This window comes from Eubalaena glacialis, chromosome 8 (assembly GCF_028564815.1).
Source record: "Eubalaena glacialis isolate mEubGla1 chromosome 8, mEubGla1.1.hap2.+ XY, whole genome shotgun sequence".
Taxonomy (NCBI): Eukaryota; Metazoa; Chordata; class Mammalia; order Artiodactyla; family Balaenidae; genus Eubalaena; species Eubalaena glacialis.
The window spans coordinates 76,380,544-76,397,629 of NC_083723.1; the positions used below are offsets into that span (position 1 = coordinate 76,380,544).

At 43.2% G+C, this 17,086-nt stretch overlaps 1 protein-coding gene across 1 annotated transcript; it reads left to right on the forward strand.

The window, feature by feature from the left end:
- Positions 1–2,284: 2,284 nt before the first annotated feature.
- On the forward strand, positions 2,285–9,970 carry NPY (neuropeptide Y). The gene is made up of 4 exons (XM_061197838.1): positions 2,285–2,554; positions 3,556–3,743; positions 7,803–7,883; positions 9,770–9,970. The coding sequence occupies exons 2-4, from the start codon at positions 3,556–3,558 to the stop codon at positions 9,792–9,794; spliced, it is 294 nt and encodes a 97-aa protein (XP_061053821.1). The 5' UTR covers positions 2,285–2,554; the 3' UTR covers positions 9,795–9,970.
- Positions 9,971–17,086: the final 7,116 nt, after the last annotated feature.

A 17,086-nucleotide genomic window follows, 5' to 3' on the forward strand; every position in this document is an offset into this window, starting at 1 on the left:
AAAAACATCCAACAGACAGCAAGGTAAAATTTACAATGCCTGACATCCTTTCCAAAATTATCAGGCAGACAAAGAAGGAAAATGCAAGCCATAATGAGGTGAAAATCAATCAATCCAAAGTAGCACAGAAATGACACCGATGATAAAAGTAGTAGACAAATTATTATTAATGCATATTCAAGAAGTCAGAGAAAAGATTGGACACGTTAAGACATGAAAGAAATAAAAAGGATCCAAATTGAAATTCTAGAGATAAAAGCTATATGGTCTTTGCAGTGATTAGACATTGCAGAGGAAAAGATTAGTCAACTTGAAGACATAGCAGTAGAAAGTATCCAATAAAACACACACAGGAAAAAATAACAAAACATATAAAAACAAACAGACCATCAGTGAACTGTGGGACAACATACACCTACCATACGACCTAGCCATTCTGCCCCTAAGTATTTCCACAAGAGAAATAAAAGCATATGTCCATACAAAGATTTGTAACATGTTTATAGAAAATTTATTTGTAATAGTCCAAACTGGAAACAACCCAAAGTCCATGAACAGTTGAATAGATTTTTAAGTTTAAAATATATCCATATAATGAAATACTACTGAGTAATTAAAAAATGAATTATTGATACATGCAATGACATAGGTGGATCTGAAAATAATAATAATGAAAGAAGGCAGACAAAAGAGTACATACCATGGAATTGCATTATGACACAATTCCAGTAAATGCAAACAAATTTATAATGACAGGAGGCAGATCAATGTAGGAGGGGAGTAGGGAGAAGCAGGAGGGAGGAATTACAAAGGGACATGAGGAAACTGATTGTGGTGATGACTTCACTCTGGTGTTACTTGTGTAAGAATATACCCAATGGAATATTCTAAACATTTGTAACCTAGTATATCTTAATTGTATCTCAACAAAGCTGCTAAGAATAAACATATAAATACATGATTTTTGAAACAAAACGGTTCAGCTGCTAGAAGTGCCTCTCTTCTTATCAAGAATGGAATCAGAGTTAGAAAGTGTTTTGCTCTAACTTTACCAAAGGCTCTTTCACATAAGCATCCCTGAGCAAAGCTGAGAGCCTGGTATTGTGTTCCTGGTATATGTTGGGGTGATGGGGAAAGAGGCAGTCACCTAAGTGAAAGGGATGTTGGTCTTCAAAATTGCTAACTCAGAGACATACACACACACACACACACACACACACACACTCAGGATTGCTTGCTGCACAGTAATTGATATTTAATTCAATGCTGTCAAAACAGCACAAAAACAAAATGTCAGTTTAACAGACTCACTTGTCATTTTAGCATTAAAATAACGTGTAATTTAACGTTTTAATTCCCTAACATGCCTTTTATTCAGAAAGATTCAGACTTCTAGAAGCATTCATTCAGGGAACTTCAAGACCTAGTCCACTACATGAAATTCTGATCCTGTAAAAATAGTTTATGCATCTTTATATTCATTCTACAGGTTCAGTGGGATGTGCAAATTAATGGTGATTGTTTTTTTACCTGTTTCATTTCGATCAGAGCCCGCATTCTCAATCAACGTTAATCGAACCTATTTGGGACTATGCAACGGCCAGCAGATAAAAGAGAAATTGCTGTTAATTTAACTACCCGGTCGCTTTGGACCAAAATTTTGCGTTCGCGCTTTAAGGGGTCTCTCCGAGCTTCAAACTCCTCTCTTTTTCAGCAAACCCAGAAAGTGTCCCCCCTCTGAGGAGTTTTCAGTCGCTACACTCTTTCGGGTACCGCCCGGACGCCCAGCGTTTGGGCGAGTTCTTGGGGAGGGCTGATCTCCACGAAAAACAAGCTGGGAAAGGGGGGCGAAGCCACAGAAACCTATTCTCAGCCCCTGGAAGAAGCGGGGAGTTGGAACCCTCTAGCTCTGGACTTCGGGCTGGCTCCCGGACCTGCTTTAAGCGCAGGAATATCCGGGCGCCGAGTAGTCTCGCCCGAAAGCGCGCTGGAGCGGTGTCCGCGCCCTTGCCGCACGGATCCCGGAGAGGCTTCACCAAGTAGAGGATTCGGGTACCCCCAACCCTGGCGCCCAGCTCGTTGGTAGTCCCGGTGACAGGTGACAAAGATGATCTGGGCTGCTCCTATCTCTGGCAGGAATAGATGGGGCGTGAAGGACAGCGAGGTTTGGCCGCCGCGGGAGGGCAGGAACTTTGGCGTGGTCCAGCGCCCTCAGAGCGCGCTGCCTCGCTAGCATCCTGCTAGCTCCCCCTTCCCGCGGCAGGGTCTGGCGCGGGCGAGTCCGTGTGTGGGTGGCTCCCGGAGCCGATCTCGCCCGGCAGCAGCTCTAGCCCCCTCCCCCCTCCCCCGCCAACGGGGGTGGGAAGCGGCGGGGTGGGAGTCACCGAACGTGATTGCCCGAGGCCCCTCCTGCCGGGGCGAGGGAACGCCATAAAAGCCCCGTTGCGACCTGCTCCGGACACCCCATCCGCCGGCTCTCACCCCTCGGAGAGGCGAGCCGGACTGCACAGCGCTCGCAGCCCAGCCACGCCCGCTCGCCAGCCCGCCAGCCACCGTGAGTGCCACGACCCGCTTGCTTGGCGGGAGCGAAGGGAGTGCGGGCGCCTGTGAACTTGCCCGGGGCGCCGTCTCACCTTCTGCAGATCCCAGGGGCGCTGGGAGGGTCGCGCCCCGCTCCCCATCCCCTACGCGCCGGGCTCTCGGCGCTCCGACGCGCGCCAGCCGCTCTCGGCGGCTAAATTCCACTTGCTCCTTCCTGCCCCCTCTGATGGTACATCTGCCCTCTCCCCGACCCTCCTGGCTGGGTCGTCCCTCTGGGTTATCTTTAGGCGGATAAAGAGGGAGAACACGACCGCGTCCCAGAGCAGCTGGCAGTTTCCTCGAGGGTCGCCGCCTGGAGGGAGCTTTCCCAGGCAGCGCTCCCAGAATGAGGACTCCCCGGAGCTTGGAAGACGCGCTGCCTGCCGCCTCTCGGGATCCTTGGGATCCAATCTGAGACTGACTGGCCCGGGAGCAGTTCTCTCCCCTGTCCCCCCACCCCCACCCCCCCCACCCCCCCTACCGCAGTTGCCACCCTGAAGTACTCTCAGCCATCACTGTCGAGCTCCTGCAGCCGGGCAGACCAAAAGTAGAAAAGAAGGAACTTCTTTCCTCTAACAGGGGCTTTGGGGAAGAGGGTGGGAAAGGGATAAGTCCTCCACGCAGCGGCAGGAACTTCTTATCTGTTTTTTAAAGTGTTTTAAACTGGCGCCGGCGCCTCCCCCAACTCTGCGCCTCTCACCGCGGGATCTTCGGCTCTGCTACTTGACCAAAGTTGCTCAGAATTTTCGGGCGGAGCAGCGGGGCAGGGCCAGAGCAGATCTGGACCTAAATCCGCATGGTGGTGCTAGCCACGCTCCGCTTCCCTCTGCGTGACTGGGTCGAGTGCGGATTGGGGGTGGAGGTGGGGTAGGGGTGGTAGCAGCGGGATGGGCGCGGGGTCCAGAGGAAGGAGGTGCGGAGTGTGTATCCTCTGAATCCCTCAACCCCCCTCCGCTGCCCCTTCGGTGTCCGCAGATGCTGGGTAGCAAGCGACTGCGGCTGTCCGGACTGACCCTCGCCCTGTCCCTGCTCGTGTGCCTGGGCGCTCTGGCCGAGGCGTACCCCTCCAAGCCCGACAACCCCGGAGAGGACGCGCCGGCGGAGGACTTGGCCAGATACTACTCGGCGCTGCGACACTACATCAATCTCATCACCAGGCAAAGGTAGGTGGGCTACGTGGGAGCGACGACTCCAGGACCGCCCCGCTTGCACACCCGGAGATCGTGGGGATCTCAGAAGACAGGGACCTTTTCTTTTTCTTCTTTGTATCCCAGGGCAGGACAGTATCGGGCACATACTCAGCTATCAGTAAATATCAGGGCACTGAGTACATTCCCTCTGCAACTACAGTCACAAAATCCTGATCCCCAGACTCGGGTTCCCCAGGCTGGGTGGCTGGCCATCTCCTCTCACCCATCCCCTTATCTTTTTTGTTCTTAGAGCAATTGGGGGTTCTCTTTGGAAACCTGGATAGGAAAGTACCCCGTGAAAGGGGTCAGGAGGGCACCGGGGAGGTGCTGTAGGGAGAAGGGCGAGCAGGGTATCTAGAAAAACAACAGCACAAGCTAAGGAGGAAACAGCTGGGTCGCCAAAGACATTGCCAGATTTTCCAACCTGCCCAGACCGAAGTGAATGACGGTATTTAGGAAAAGACAAATAGAACTACTTTTTTCCCCTCCTGTACAGTGTTTTATTGCGGTCTCAGCCCCTCACTTGACAATCCTGCTCCTAATAAGTAGATATTTAGCAAGAAAATAGTTGATCTAACATGGCGAGACTTTTCCCATTTCATAGCAGGTGAGTTCTGAAAAGGAAATGCCCACTTGGTGCTTTTTTAAGGAGAAACTTACAGTGGTGTACTCACTCTAGGGTGAATCCAGGGATTACATGTAATCTGAGAAATTGTCATCTTTATTCTGAACCCCCAGAAAGCTAAGATGAAAGGCCATATTTCACTCTCAACATCAAATCTTAAGCAAAAAATCAAATCCAAACTATTTTACAAATAACATAGGATTTAAAATTTGTTTCCAAAATTGGTTCATCTTAGTTTTGAATCATTCAATATCTTATTTTAATTACTGAGATCAAATGACCTTAATAAGCTAAAAACAATGAGCTCTTTACAAGCATTAATGTTATTTAACATATTTAAATTATGTTTTGTAAAATATTGTTTTTTGTTTGTTGTTTTACTATATTTCAGGGAATAGTTGGAAAGGATCCAAAGTGGGGAGAATTTATATTTCTTAATTTTTAACATTTTTTCTGTTTCATCAGAAAGCTGTTTCATCCTGAAAATCTTTTTTTAAAGTACCAATATTTATAGAATCAGAAATACATGAAAGTGCCAGAATTAAATAGTATTGGTTTATGATCCCCGAAGTCAGATAATTTTCATTAGTGAGAAGCAAGAATGTCTTATATCTTAATAGACTTTTCAGAAAGTTAATTGCTTCAAATTCTTGCTTATGCTATCATACAGACCAGAGAAAAGAACTTTTACAAATTGTTTTTTTTCTTCTAGGAAAGCCTTTATTAGTTATTTAGTCTGTTAATTATAGCATACAGTAAAACTTATTTTTCAAAGATGATTGCTGTAAACCTTTACTACTGTATAAAGCTTTAGTATTTCAACATGTTTTCCTAGGCATTATTTTGTTCAGTCTTTACCTCAAAGCTTTGAAGTGAATATAATTATCTCCATTTTACAGATCATGAAACTAAGAACATTTCATGAAAACTTTTTTTTAGAGATGATTAAATTGGAGCCCTCCTATTGATCTTTGGATGTTGTCACCACTATCAGCAGTCAATGTGATCTTCAACACCCTTGATGAGGAGAAAATAAGGGAAAGGGATGAGATTCAGGTTAGGTGGGAAGGAGTTGGTCCTGAAGCTGTTTTCTGTCTCATCTTCATATAAGTTCCATCTTAGAAACACTCAGAGGCTTATAATCTGCACCCATCACCTCCATTCTGTACTCTCATCATCTTCCCACCACACACATCCACTCATATGCACCTGTTTGTATTTTTGAAAATTACATTTGTGAACATACGTTTTAATTTGGCATAAATGGTACTGTGATATCATTCTCTTTCCTCCCCTTTTCTACTCAGTTCATATTCTAAAGCTATATGCTCCTGGTTCATTGCTTCCATAGGTGGCATCATTTGTTCTAGAGCATTGATCTACCACATTTTATTTATACAGTCTCCTAGGTCAGTGATTCTCAACTAGGGCTGACTTGATGTTCCCCAAGACACTGGGCAATGTCTGGAGACATTTTCGTTTGTCATAGTGGTGGGGTGGGAAGGTGCTACTGGCATCTAGTGGGTAGAGGCCAGGGAAGCTGCTAAACATCCTACAATGCCTAGGACAGCCCCTGACAACAAAGACTTATCCCACTCAAAATGTCCACAGTGCCAAAATTGAGAAACGCAGCCCTAGACTAGAGTTTCTCCCTCTTGGTCTCTGATTGTTATCACCTGGGAGCTTTTAAAATATACTGATGCTGGGCTGTAACAGCAGCATCAGTATATTTAATGAACTCGTGAATTAAATCAGAATCTCCCTGGGGTTGGGGGGGCACGGGGCTGGGCTTTACAGTGATTTTAAAAGCTCCCCAAGTGATTCTAATGTGCCGCCAAGTTTAAGAATCTTTTCCCTAGAGATGCTATCTTTGAAAGTTAAAGCATTGTGGAGAAGAAGGATAATCCAGAATTAGTTAGAGATGGAAGAACAGTCATCAGTGCTGCTCTGGGTACCACTTTCTGACTGTGTAAATTCTGCTATGACAGACTTAGGCTCTCTAATGGTAAATTGGAGAAAATATTCGCCATTTCTTTAATTCACTGGCATATGATGAAGATAAATGAGTTAAGGTTGCCCAAGAGTTTTAGCATTAGTAAAATCAACTGATGGACAGAATAAATACATATAAGCAGCGGCCTGCAGCCTGATACTACAACTCCAGAAAATCTTTGAGGAAATCTTACAAATGATGGGGGCAGGGGAGATGGCTTTGTCTTTGCATCCCTTGAGTTCCAGCAAAAGAGCAATAATAGGAACTCTTTCCCCAGAATTTAGATTTAATTGTGCTCAATAGACTGTTAGCATATATCCTCCGTCAGCTTTGTTCCGCTGTTTTATCTGTCAGCTAATCAATCCACGCCAGGCTTATTTTTCATTTGTGGAAAAGAGCGGCTGCTGATGTCCAATGCCCTTTCTGAGAAAGCGAAAAATCGACTCCTCAAAAAATACAACTTAGTGTAGATTTGTCAGATCCTTTAACAGTGAGAGAGAGAGACAGACAGACAGACTAGTGCCCTCACTTACCTGGAGCCAGCAGCATATACTACCCTGGCAGGAAAACATAACCTTGAATTCATATATCATCCTATCCATATCCTGCTGTGGGAGAAAAGAGACCAAGAACATTTCCATGGACCAGAAGGATTCCTTCATATTTTCAGGGCAGATTAAAATCACAGCATGAGAGAAGGCTTTTAGCTTTAGGCACCCCAAATAAATATGGACTCAGGATCTGTTGGCAGCTGTGAGAATGGGTGCATTTCAACAGCAGTAATGTGCATTCTTGTGTATCGCTCTGTCACTTTCAAAGCATTGTGACTTACATTGGATATTCATCAAGACTCTAATCGAAGCAGGAGTTATGATTTTATTTTTACAAATGGGAGAGCTGAGATTCAAAGACACAGGTGAGTCTAGAACTTCAGTCTGATGAGTTTTTCATAGACCTGTTTCTGAAATATCATCTGGTCTCTTTGTTAAGATTTAAACTGATGTATATCACCAGAACTGTAAGCCAATTAGCTAATTATGGAAACATTTAAAATCATACTTCGATGTATTTTAATTTATTTCCTGTCACCTTTTTATAAAACTATACATGTGTATTGTTTGTGATAATATAAAAAGGCAAGAATTTGACTAGGAATTTTGGTTGGTTATATAATCTGCTAAGTTATCTATTAAGTATTTAAGCAAAATTTAAATATATATAATTTGAAATCATATTTATGATTTTTCTGTATCATGTATGTTTCATTCACCTAGATTACTCGTTAGCAGATGATCAACTGAAAATAACTTTTATATTTAATACCACAAATCTTTTCTTTTCCTAAAGGTTTTTATGGTTCCTCCAAACTTGCTTTAAAGGACTTTTACTCTCCCCCACCCTGCTTTTTTTTTAGATATGGAAAACGATCTAGCCCTGAGACACTGATTTCAGACCTCTTGATGAGAGAAAGCACGGAAAATGTTCCCAGAACTAGGTATGAAAACGCTTGTGTGGGGACATCATTGCAGAGTTCAGGTACCCAGGAGAGGGAAATCAGAGAGGACTGCTGGGAGGAGGTGTTTGGAATGGGGTCTTCTAGACCAGGTAGGATTTGGACAGAAAGAGGGGTGGGAAACAGAGCAGGGAGGACCTTTCTCTTCACACACTCATTTGCAAATCTCTAAACTGCTGTGGGGTAATATTTTCTGGCTCAAATTATTTGATGCTCCTTTGAAATTTTAAATATGAGTGACTTTAACCTCAGAAATGACTCTATAGAGAATTTCTCACTGGCTTAGATTGTGGAAGCATAGGGTAAGCAGCCCATCTCTACATTGAAATGACCAACTCTCCATCTTTGGCTGAGGTCATCTTTAGTTGTTATACCCTATAACAACTGGAGGATCTACACATCCTAGGAAATTCCCCTTCTGGTTCTCACTCCAGTCTTCCTGGTTTTACACGAAGCTGTAGATAAATCGAGGGGTACTCCTGCTTACTTTTTGACATATTTTAGTTCAACTGATGTCACATCATAATTTATCGCATTCAATGAATGAACAAGAATGACATTATTCTTAGGGCTTGTCTGGAGCCTTGGGGCTTTCTTGGAGTGTGGACCTGCCTTAGGAAGGGTGCCCTCTAATATCTAGGTGTCAAACATTGGGCTGGGGTCCTCCTGAGTGAAGACTGTGAGTGAAAAGATGCCTGGTCCTCCTCCGTTTCCATAACTGGCTCTCCTGTCCCAGGCCCCCTGCCCCTACCCCCCAGTAAGATCACATGGCATATGGTTTATCCAATTCTGTGCTAGCTAGTCCGCCTTAAACCCAGAGCTCTACAACATCAAGAACCAAGTTCCCCAGAAGAGGTCACTAGAACACTTGCTCAGCACGTGTGACTGGCTTGTCACTCTTCATTGGGTTCTCCCTAGAGGATGAGCCAGTGACCCTCTGAGCCACCCGCCTCCCCTCCCACCCTCCCTCTGTTCTCTTGTGACATGGCCAGCCAGGGTGAAGGTGCAAGTGTAGAGTTGTCAGGTTTGTTCTCTCTGAAGGAAACAACAATTTGGACTGAAATAAAACTCCAGTGCTCTTGTCCCTGGCGGTACCAGCCAAGACTTGAACGTCAAATGCAAGGGAAGCAGGTGGAACACTCATAAGGGTGGTTTTTAAATACTAAGCAATACATACTTTTTAATGTTTCATTGATAGGCATATGATGTTTGCCACCGTAAAAAGTTTAGGATACACTATATCTACTTAGGGTTAGAAATATAACCATCCAGACTGATTTACAGTCTTGCTGCTGCTGTTTGTTTTGTGGCCATGCATCACACGGTTGGTGCATGAAATAGAGTTAATTGTACTCTGATTGACAGCCTCAATCATGTGCACTTAGAAGGAGACAGAACTTGACAGCCTTGAAGTTGCCTGCGAATGCTATTTTATTTAAAAGGGTTCTTTATAGTCTAATAAATAGCACCTTACTACATAAAAAGCCTTGCAGGAAAACACAGGAAGCATATTCAGAGTTGAATAACAGTAAGGTTTTTTTTACAGTGATTCCTGTAGTTTTGATCTTCAGAAATATTGAACCCTTTCTTTGGCTTCTTTGATAAATACAGAGCCTTTTAAATACTCCCTCTGAGATTTGCCTGAGACTCCCGTTAACATGAGTGAAAGCTACTCAGCTGGGTCTCTGTACATTATGCCACTGTCTCCAGCTCTGATATTCTACATGGCCTCCTATTTAGAATGCCAACAGCAGACTTTTCAACAGTTTCTGATCATCTTTCAGTTCAGAACTGAATTTCTCACTCTCGCAAGGCTCCCAGGAAGTTGGGAAGCTTCTCTTACGTGCTTTGCTTCTTGTGTTTGACAGGCTGGAAGACCCTTCTATGTGGTGATGGGAAATGAAACTTGCTCTCCGGTCTTTGCCTATTTTTCAACCCCTATTTCATCCTGTAAAACTAGAGTCTGCCGGTCCTCCCAATGCATGCAGCCCCTTTGCTCACCTCTGCAGAATTTCCTTTTGTCGACATTGTATATATGTGCGTTTAAATAAAGTACCATGCATTCAAAAGTGTATGCTCCTCAATGCAAAATCTGCTGTTGCAGTAGTGAGAATTATTTGAAGTTATTCATTAAATCACAATCTCCCTCAAGTAGCAGATTCATGGTTTGTTTCACCAATATTAAAACAGTGCCTATGGAAGATATAAAGATATGATTTATGACGACCAAGACTCAGCTGTGGGGGGTGTGTGTGTGGGTGTGTGTGAACAACAGACATATTTGGAAACACAGAGCAGGGCAATGCTAATTTCTAACAATTTACTGAACATTTTCCCCCATTCATATGGAATTCTTGCTAACCTTGTTAGCCTATGCTGTCAGCAGAAAGGACTGATGTCTAATAGAACTTTCTGCAAAATGTCCTGTATCTCCTCTGTTGAATACAGTAGTCACTAGGTACATGTGGCTTTTGAGCACTTGAATGTAGCGAGTGCAAATAAGGAGCGGAGTTTTACATTTTAGTGTATCTTAAATAGCCATGTGTTTCCAGTGGCTACCATATCAGACAGCTCAGATCTACACATTTACTTAGGCCACCACTCTTAGAATTTGAGTCATAAACCGAAACACACTGAGTAGGATGATTATCTTTTCACACAACATGGGGTACGATAATTAATTTAGCTAAAGGTTATTAAACTTCCCCCTCTCCTTCACTTATTAAATAAGTACTCCTTCCATGTACTTATTTGCATGGGCTTAGTTTAATGTTATTAGATTCTTATGTGTAATTTCTAAATCAAAGAAAATGGGCCTCATCCTATATTTGTACTTTGAACCACACTGTAAAAAATATGCACAAATATTTTTATGTGATGTCTTAAAACTGCTTACAGAAACCCTGTACACACCATGACTTAGGGAATTGTATGGTATACAAAATATTCTTTGTTCATAAAGCATTCTAGTGTTTCTCCAGTGCCCTTAAGAAAGGAGCCAAAGAGGTCCCTCATCCCTTTCATCATATGAGGACATAGCAGGACGATGCTGGCTATGAACCAGGAAGCAAGCTCTCACCAGACAACAAATCTGCTGGTGCTTGATCTTGGGCTTTCCAACCTCCAGAACTGTGAGCAATAAATCTGTGTGGTTTTTAAGCCACTTAGTCTATGGTAATTTGTGATAGCAGCCCGAGTGGACTAAGACATCCCTGAGAAACAAAAATTCACTTTAAGAAATACAATAATGGTTAAAAAAAAAAAAAATTGCACAACTACATTCCAAGAGATTCCCTAGTAGTACTTCTGAAATATTTTCAGCCTGATAACCCTTCTTGGAATGAGTTTAAAGGCACCATACCACCCATCTATCATTGCAAATAATAATAATAATCCTTGCTAGAGTTACAGTAAGAATAATTCAACCTTCATTAATGAAATGCCTGTGAGCAACATAGTCATTATCAAGTCAATGTATGAGAATTTATGAAGTTCTTCTCTGATCCTAGCTTTATTCAACATTCTAAGAGGTATAAATTGTTATGTGTTTTTGTAGGTGCCATTGTGTTTTGTTTTGTTTTTTAATTTTATTTATTTATTTATTTTTGGCTGTGTTGGGTCTTCGTTTCTGTGCGAGGGCTTTCTCTAGTTGCGGCGAGCGGGGGCCACTCTTCATCGCGGTGCCCGGGCCTCTCATTATTGCGGCCTCTCTTGTTGCGGAGCACAGACTCCAGACGCGCAGGCTCAGTAGTTGTGGCTCACGGGCCTAGTTGCTCCGCGGCATGTGGGATCTTCCCAGACCAGGGCTGGAACCCGTGTCCGCTGCGTTGGCAGGCAGATTCTCAACCAGTGCGCCACCAGGGAAGCCCGCCATTGTGTTTTTATTTTGATCCTTTCAGTGCTCATGACACATTCAAGCAGAGGATTATTCCCCCCATTTTCACAAGTGAGGAAACTGAGGCCCAGGGAAAGTAAGTGACTTTCCCCACTGCATTCAGGTTAGGGGGATGTGACAGCGGCTGCTCTAATTTCAAACTTTACCCTGCCCGATGATGTCTCGTGGAAGAAGTAAGTCAAGACCAGGTCATATATAATCTACTTAACAACATAATCGTGGCACACTTAAAACAAATTAGAGAATAACAAAGTACTAAACCGTACAAAAGGCATTTAGAAATGGAAATGAGTGTGGGTAGAATTAGCTCGAAAAGTCTTCAAAGAGAATGTGAATGTTGAGCTGGGATTGAGGACATTCTGGGTGAGATGACCAGCTGAGCTCAACACAGAGGTGGGTCAGCTTGCAGAGTGGCCAGGGTTGGATCAGTGAAGCAGGTCCAAGGATGGCCAAACTCACTCATCCATTCATTCATTCACACACTTAGCATTTTTCGAGCACCTAATACCTATTGGACATTGCACTAAGCACTGGGCATACAAAGATCAGTAATAGTTTCTCAGGGAATTTGCCATCCAATGAGGGAGACAGATAATTAGCACATTGTTGGAAGTGCAGAGATGGGAGTGTTAGAGTTTGGGGATGTTAGGGGCCTCCTTTCCACTCATCATGCCTCCCTTTGCAGTTTCCTGACAAAGGAGCTTTAGATTTAACAATCAATTGGCAAATGGAGAACAAAGTACCAGATGGGCAAGTATCCAATGAAGCCAAAGGCAGGGCTGCCCTAAGCTGAATCAGGGCACCTGGCTGAGGCCTGAACCTCTAGGATAGCCCAGCCCCCATACCAAACCTCAGCACCCTGGTGGGGAGTGGCAGGAATAGTGAGGTCTGTGGCAGTCTCACAAATCCACTTACCCAAACAGCACACAGACAGGAAGGGCCAGCCTGCCACGTCCAGCAGCAGAGGAAGGAAGAGAAGGGACACTCGTGAATGCGTGTTACCTTCTGGTACAATATCCTTGCCCACAGTGCAATGTGGTCTCAAGAATCAATCAGAATAGCAGCTTCATTCCATGCAGGGAGAGGTAGTAAAAGAGAACAGAGGAGGAACAGCCAGAAGCCTCTACTGGCCAAGACTAAAACTTAAGCCCTTTGAATTCAATACGCTCAAAGCTGTGATCCACTGTTTCAGGGGAAGAGATACCTCCTCCCTCTCTAACAGGAGGTGGGCAGGAGGTGTTACAGGAGCCGTGAAGGGGCACCCACCCCAGGCTGGTGAGACTGGAGGAGGCAGGCCAAACTTCCTGGAGCTACTGGCGCTTGAGCGGAGATTTGAAGGCAGAGCACCAACTGCCAGATGAAGAGTGTAAGGTAGAGGATCTGCAGGTATGAGAGAGCAAGACATATTTTGAGTACTTTTTAATTATTCTTGATTCCTAGTCTTTGAAATTGACTGTGTGCTAGGCTTGGACCACTGCGTTACTATTCTAAAGGGAGAATCCAATGTGGGATGAAGTCAAGTCCCATGGCCACCCCCAACCCTTTTCTCCCAGGCATTCCCTCCCCTCAAGTCCCACCTGTTCTTCCTATAGACTTGGCTCTGGGGGAAAACCAGCCCCTCTAACAATATTATTCATTTGGCCAAATCAGGACTCATCTTCTCAGCCTGAGAGTTCTTAGTCATGATCTTATGGACAAACTTACAAGTTCAGAGAATAAATGTTTTAGGGTTGGTTCCACTCCCTAATTCAGGAAGGAGGCACCGCGCTATCTCTTTTGCAATATTTTAGCTGCCTGAACACCTTCCACCCTCTTTCTCCTGCGAGATAAGGGTCTGGACAGAGGAGCAGATATAAAGAGAAGGAAAGGTCAGCACTTGTTTGGGACTTCCACACCATGGTATGAATCTTCTTCCCACTAAGCAAAGATGGCTGTCCGAAGGTAGGCCCACACACAGCCTCCTCGTGCCCTGATGGCAGGAAAGCAAATATGAGGGTAGATAATTGTTCCCCTCTTTCTTTCTAATACACATGCATTATGCTTAGATGGTTACTTATTACTGTGTATACAACGGAAAATGTTTTTTCTCCTCTCTGCAGAACATTGGAATCAGTTACAATGTCATCAGAATTCAACAAATACATTTTCCATCATCATAAAAGAAAACAGCCTTTCGAGTGAGATGTTTCAGTGGAATATTCTTTTATTGTGTTTCATGGGCAGGAGGATTATGATAGTGTCACAACTAAATTATTGCCTTTTCTTCTGCCTATTAGAAAAATTAGCACAGAGTGAAATCACACAGAATCTTTTTCTCTTTTTAAAATCGGAGTGGAATAACATATAATTAATCGTATGTCATCCAGGCTCATTTTTTAATGTGCTAAGTAAGAGTTATCAATTTAAACTTGTTCTAATGCTGCAGGATTGAAACGCTTTGCAATCACGGGAACAGGGTGATGGTGCAGATAGTACCTGCCTTGTTGCCTGACACATAGTAGGTGTGCAGTGAGGGACAGTGCAGCCTGCAGTTGATTGTGATGATTGGGAGTGATCCCAGAGGAGCCAGCACCAATGCGATGTTTGGTGAACAACCTCAAAGGATTCTCTGTCATCCTTTCAGGAGGTGTAGGTACCATTTATGCAGGGCCTTGACAAAAGTACAGGAGTTTATTTAACCACAGCTTCCTGATGTTCTCAGAGTTGTTGGTTAATAGACTAATTTCTAACCATCTTAGAAGTTCGAGTCATCTTAAATTACCTTTAGTATCAACTTCAAAAAGAACTTTTATTTCAACCTTGAATATTGTGGTCCCCAAATTCTCTGAAATACCTCTAGGTCACTAAAAATTTTTCCCTGGCTTTGAGTTTAATGAGAATTTTGGAGTTCTCACAAATTGTTAACACTTACATTGCTAATGTGTTGACATATTACAAGTATGTCATATTGGCATATAACACATCTTAACTAATGTATTGACTCTACTTTGGGGTGACTCTAATTTGTCCTTAGGCAGATTATTTTGATATTTAAACTTGTAAAGGATTTGAGCCTTTTAAAAAGTGTTTTATCTACAAGACACAGATTCCTCCAATCTAGTCCTAACTTCAGAATTCTTCTTTTTCCTAGAAGTTGGGTTTGAAACTTGATTTGTTCAGTGTATTTATTTGAAGTCTGACTTGACTCATTAATTTGGCTGCTATACTATGATATTATGAGGCAATTTAAAGTTGAAATGAGAATCTTTGAGTAGAATATAAAAGTATATTCTACCCTTTCAGCTCACTCAGTAACACCTTACTATTTGAGTATTATCTACTAGAGAGAACAGCATCGTTCAAAGGATTTTTCAATTAAAGTTTACCTAGAATAATTTGAATTTTATTTATTGTGATTTCTTCATCTTTTCTATCACTGGCAAGTCTTTTCAAACCACAGTGACCTGCTAAATTAACCAGTCTGTGAATTTCAATGCAAGAATAAGCAATGTTGGCAGAACAAATTTAATATAGTCATTCCTCCTAATAGACTGAATTATTGACCAAGTTATAATGGAGCCAGCTGATCTCTGATGAGTTTCTAAAGTCCAGAAGATCTTATCAATTCCTGAGACATTTATTGAATAGTCTCTCTGCGACAGGCACTCTGCAAGGTTCTAAGAGTTGTATAAGGATGAGTGAGACAGTTTCTCTGCTCTTAAAGACCTGCAATTTATGAAGGAGATAGACATATGCTTAAGCGACTGCACTACAAGGCAGATCATGATCGAGATTTAAACAGAAGCATAAAGCAAGTGCTATGATAGAATAGGGGACGCTGAAAACATTTCCGCTAGGGTGTGTAGGGAGAGGGGGGTGTTATTTAGAGTGGACCTTGGTGAATGGCAGTTCAATAGGTTGCTCTTTACTAATGCGGAGCTCAAGGTCATTATTAACTACGTTATATTCCTAGAAAAGAAGCTGTGCAGGTCCCCAGGCAAGCTCCCGGTGGGATTCTGAGATAGCTCTCTGGGGAATTGGTGATTGGCCATCCGTCTCGGAGTCAGTATTGATTATCTGAGCTGATGTGAATGAGAGGTGGGACGAGAGGTTCAAGACCGTGGAGAGGATAGGACGGCTTCTGATGTTCTGTTAATGCTCATCCTTCGCCCTGAAAATGAGGGACTCATTTGGGCAACAACGGGAGAAGAGTAAGTACATAAACCTAAAAGTACCATGTTTTTGGAAGAAGTGATATTCTAGGCAGAGGACAGGCTGCATTGGGGTCTAAGTGACAAAGTGTAACAGAGAGGAGATATTTCTCTTTTCTCTCACACTCAGACCCCAGAGTAACATCAGTACCCAGGGGCTCAGGCAACTGTCAGAGATCAAGTGCTGAGCCCAGCAATGCAACAGGGGAAACTCTGGCACTCAGCAGAGCTGGCTTCTCATGAAGGGCTCCCGAAGTTATGACTGACACAGGCAGATCAGTTTTGGGGTGTTGGACTTGTGGGGTGCCTGTTCATTCTGGTTTTCCCAGGACTTTCCCAGGTTTAACACGGAAAGTCCTTCATTCTGGAAAACCCTTCAGTTTCAGGCAAACCGGGGCAATTGGTCACCCCACTTGGGAAAGAAATCACTATCTGTGATCTTGTTTTAAGGGAAAATATGCTCTGAGTGCCAAACTACTTTACAAGTGAGCATCTCAACCAGCCACCGGCGTTTACACACCTGAATACAAACACTCAACTTCATGCTATTTTCCTAATTGACCTCACAGTACACCATTCTCTCTAGATAACTGTAAAAGGTGATTTCAAAATATTCCCATGATAGAAAAAACATCAGCTGTGAAGACATTAAGAATGTCTTGTAATTTCTAGACCAGCCACTTTCTTATTCTAACGTTATGAGCACATTGGTTCCGTGAATGCCTAAATATTTAATTTCACGGGTAGTTAACTCTTTATAAGAAAAATGATTTCAACTTGAAATCTTAAATAGCTATTTGCCTTCTGAAGTTATAAGTTTTGCATGTTTTGTTTTTTGTGATAAGAAATAGGATATGAGAGAGCTAACTTTTGTTGAGAAGCTGGTATAAACTGGCCCTTTATTTACTGTAATTCTTTTAATCCTCATACAAAACATGAGACACAAGTATGCCTTGGCTACATCTTACAGATGAGGAAACTGAGGTACAGAGAGGTGAAATGAAACAAGGCAACAAAGCTGGTAAGTGGTGGAGCTAGAACTCCAACCCAGGCCAGTTTGACTACCTCTGGGGATTTTAAATCATTATATTATTATTCTC

Excerpts from the sequence above, each read along its gene's own strand:
- NPY (XM_061197838.1), top strand. The coding sequence starts at position 3,556 with ATGCTGGGTAGCAAGCGACTGCGGCTGTCCGGACTGACCCTCGCCCTG. Across the intron at positions 3,744-7,802 it reads AATCTCATCACCAGGCAAAG|ATATGGAAAACGATCTAGCC; the intron begins GTAGGTGGGCTA and ends CTTTTTTTTTAG. Across the intron at positions 7,884-9,769 it reads GAAAATGTTCCCAGAACTAG|GCTGGAAGACCCTTCTATGT; the intron begins GTATGAAAACGC and ends TGTGTTTGACAG.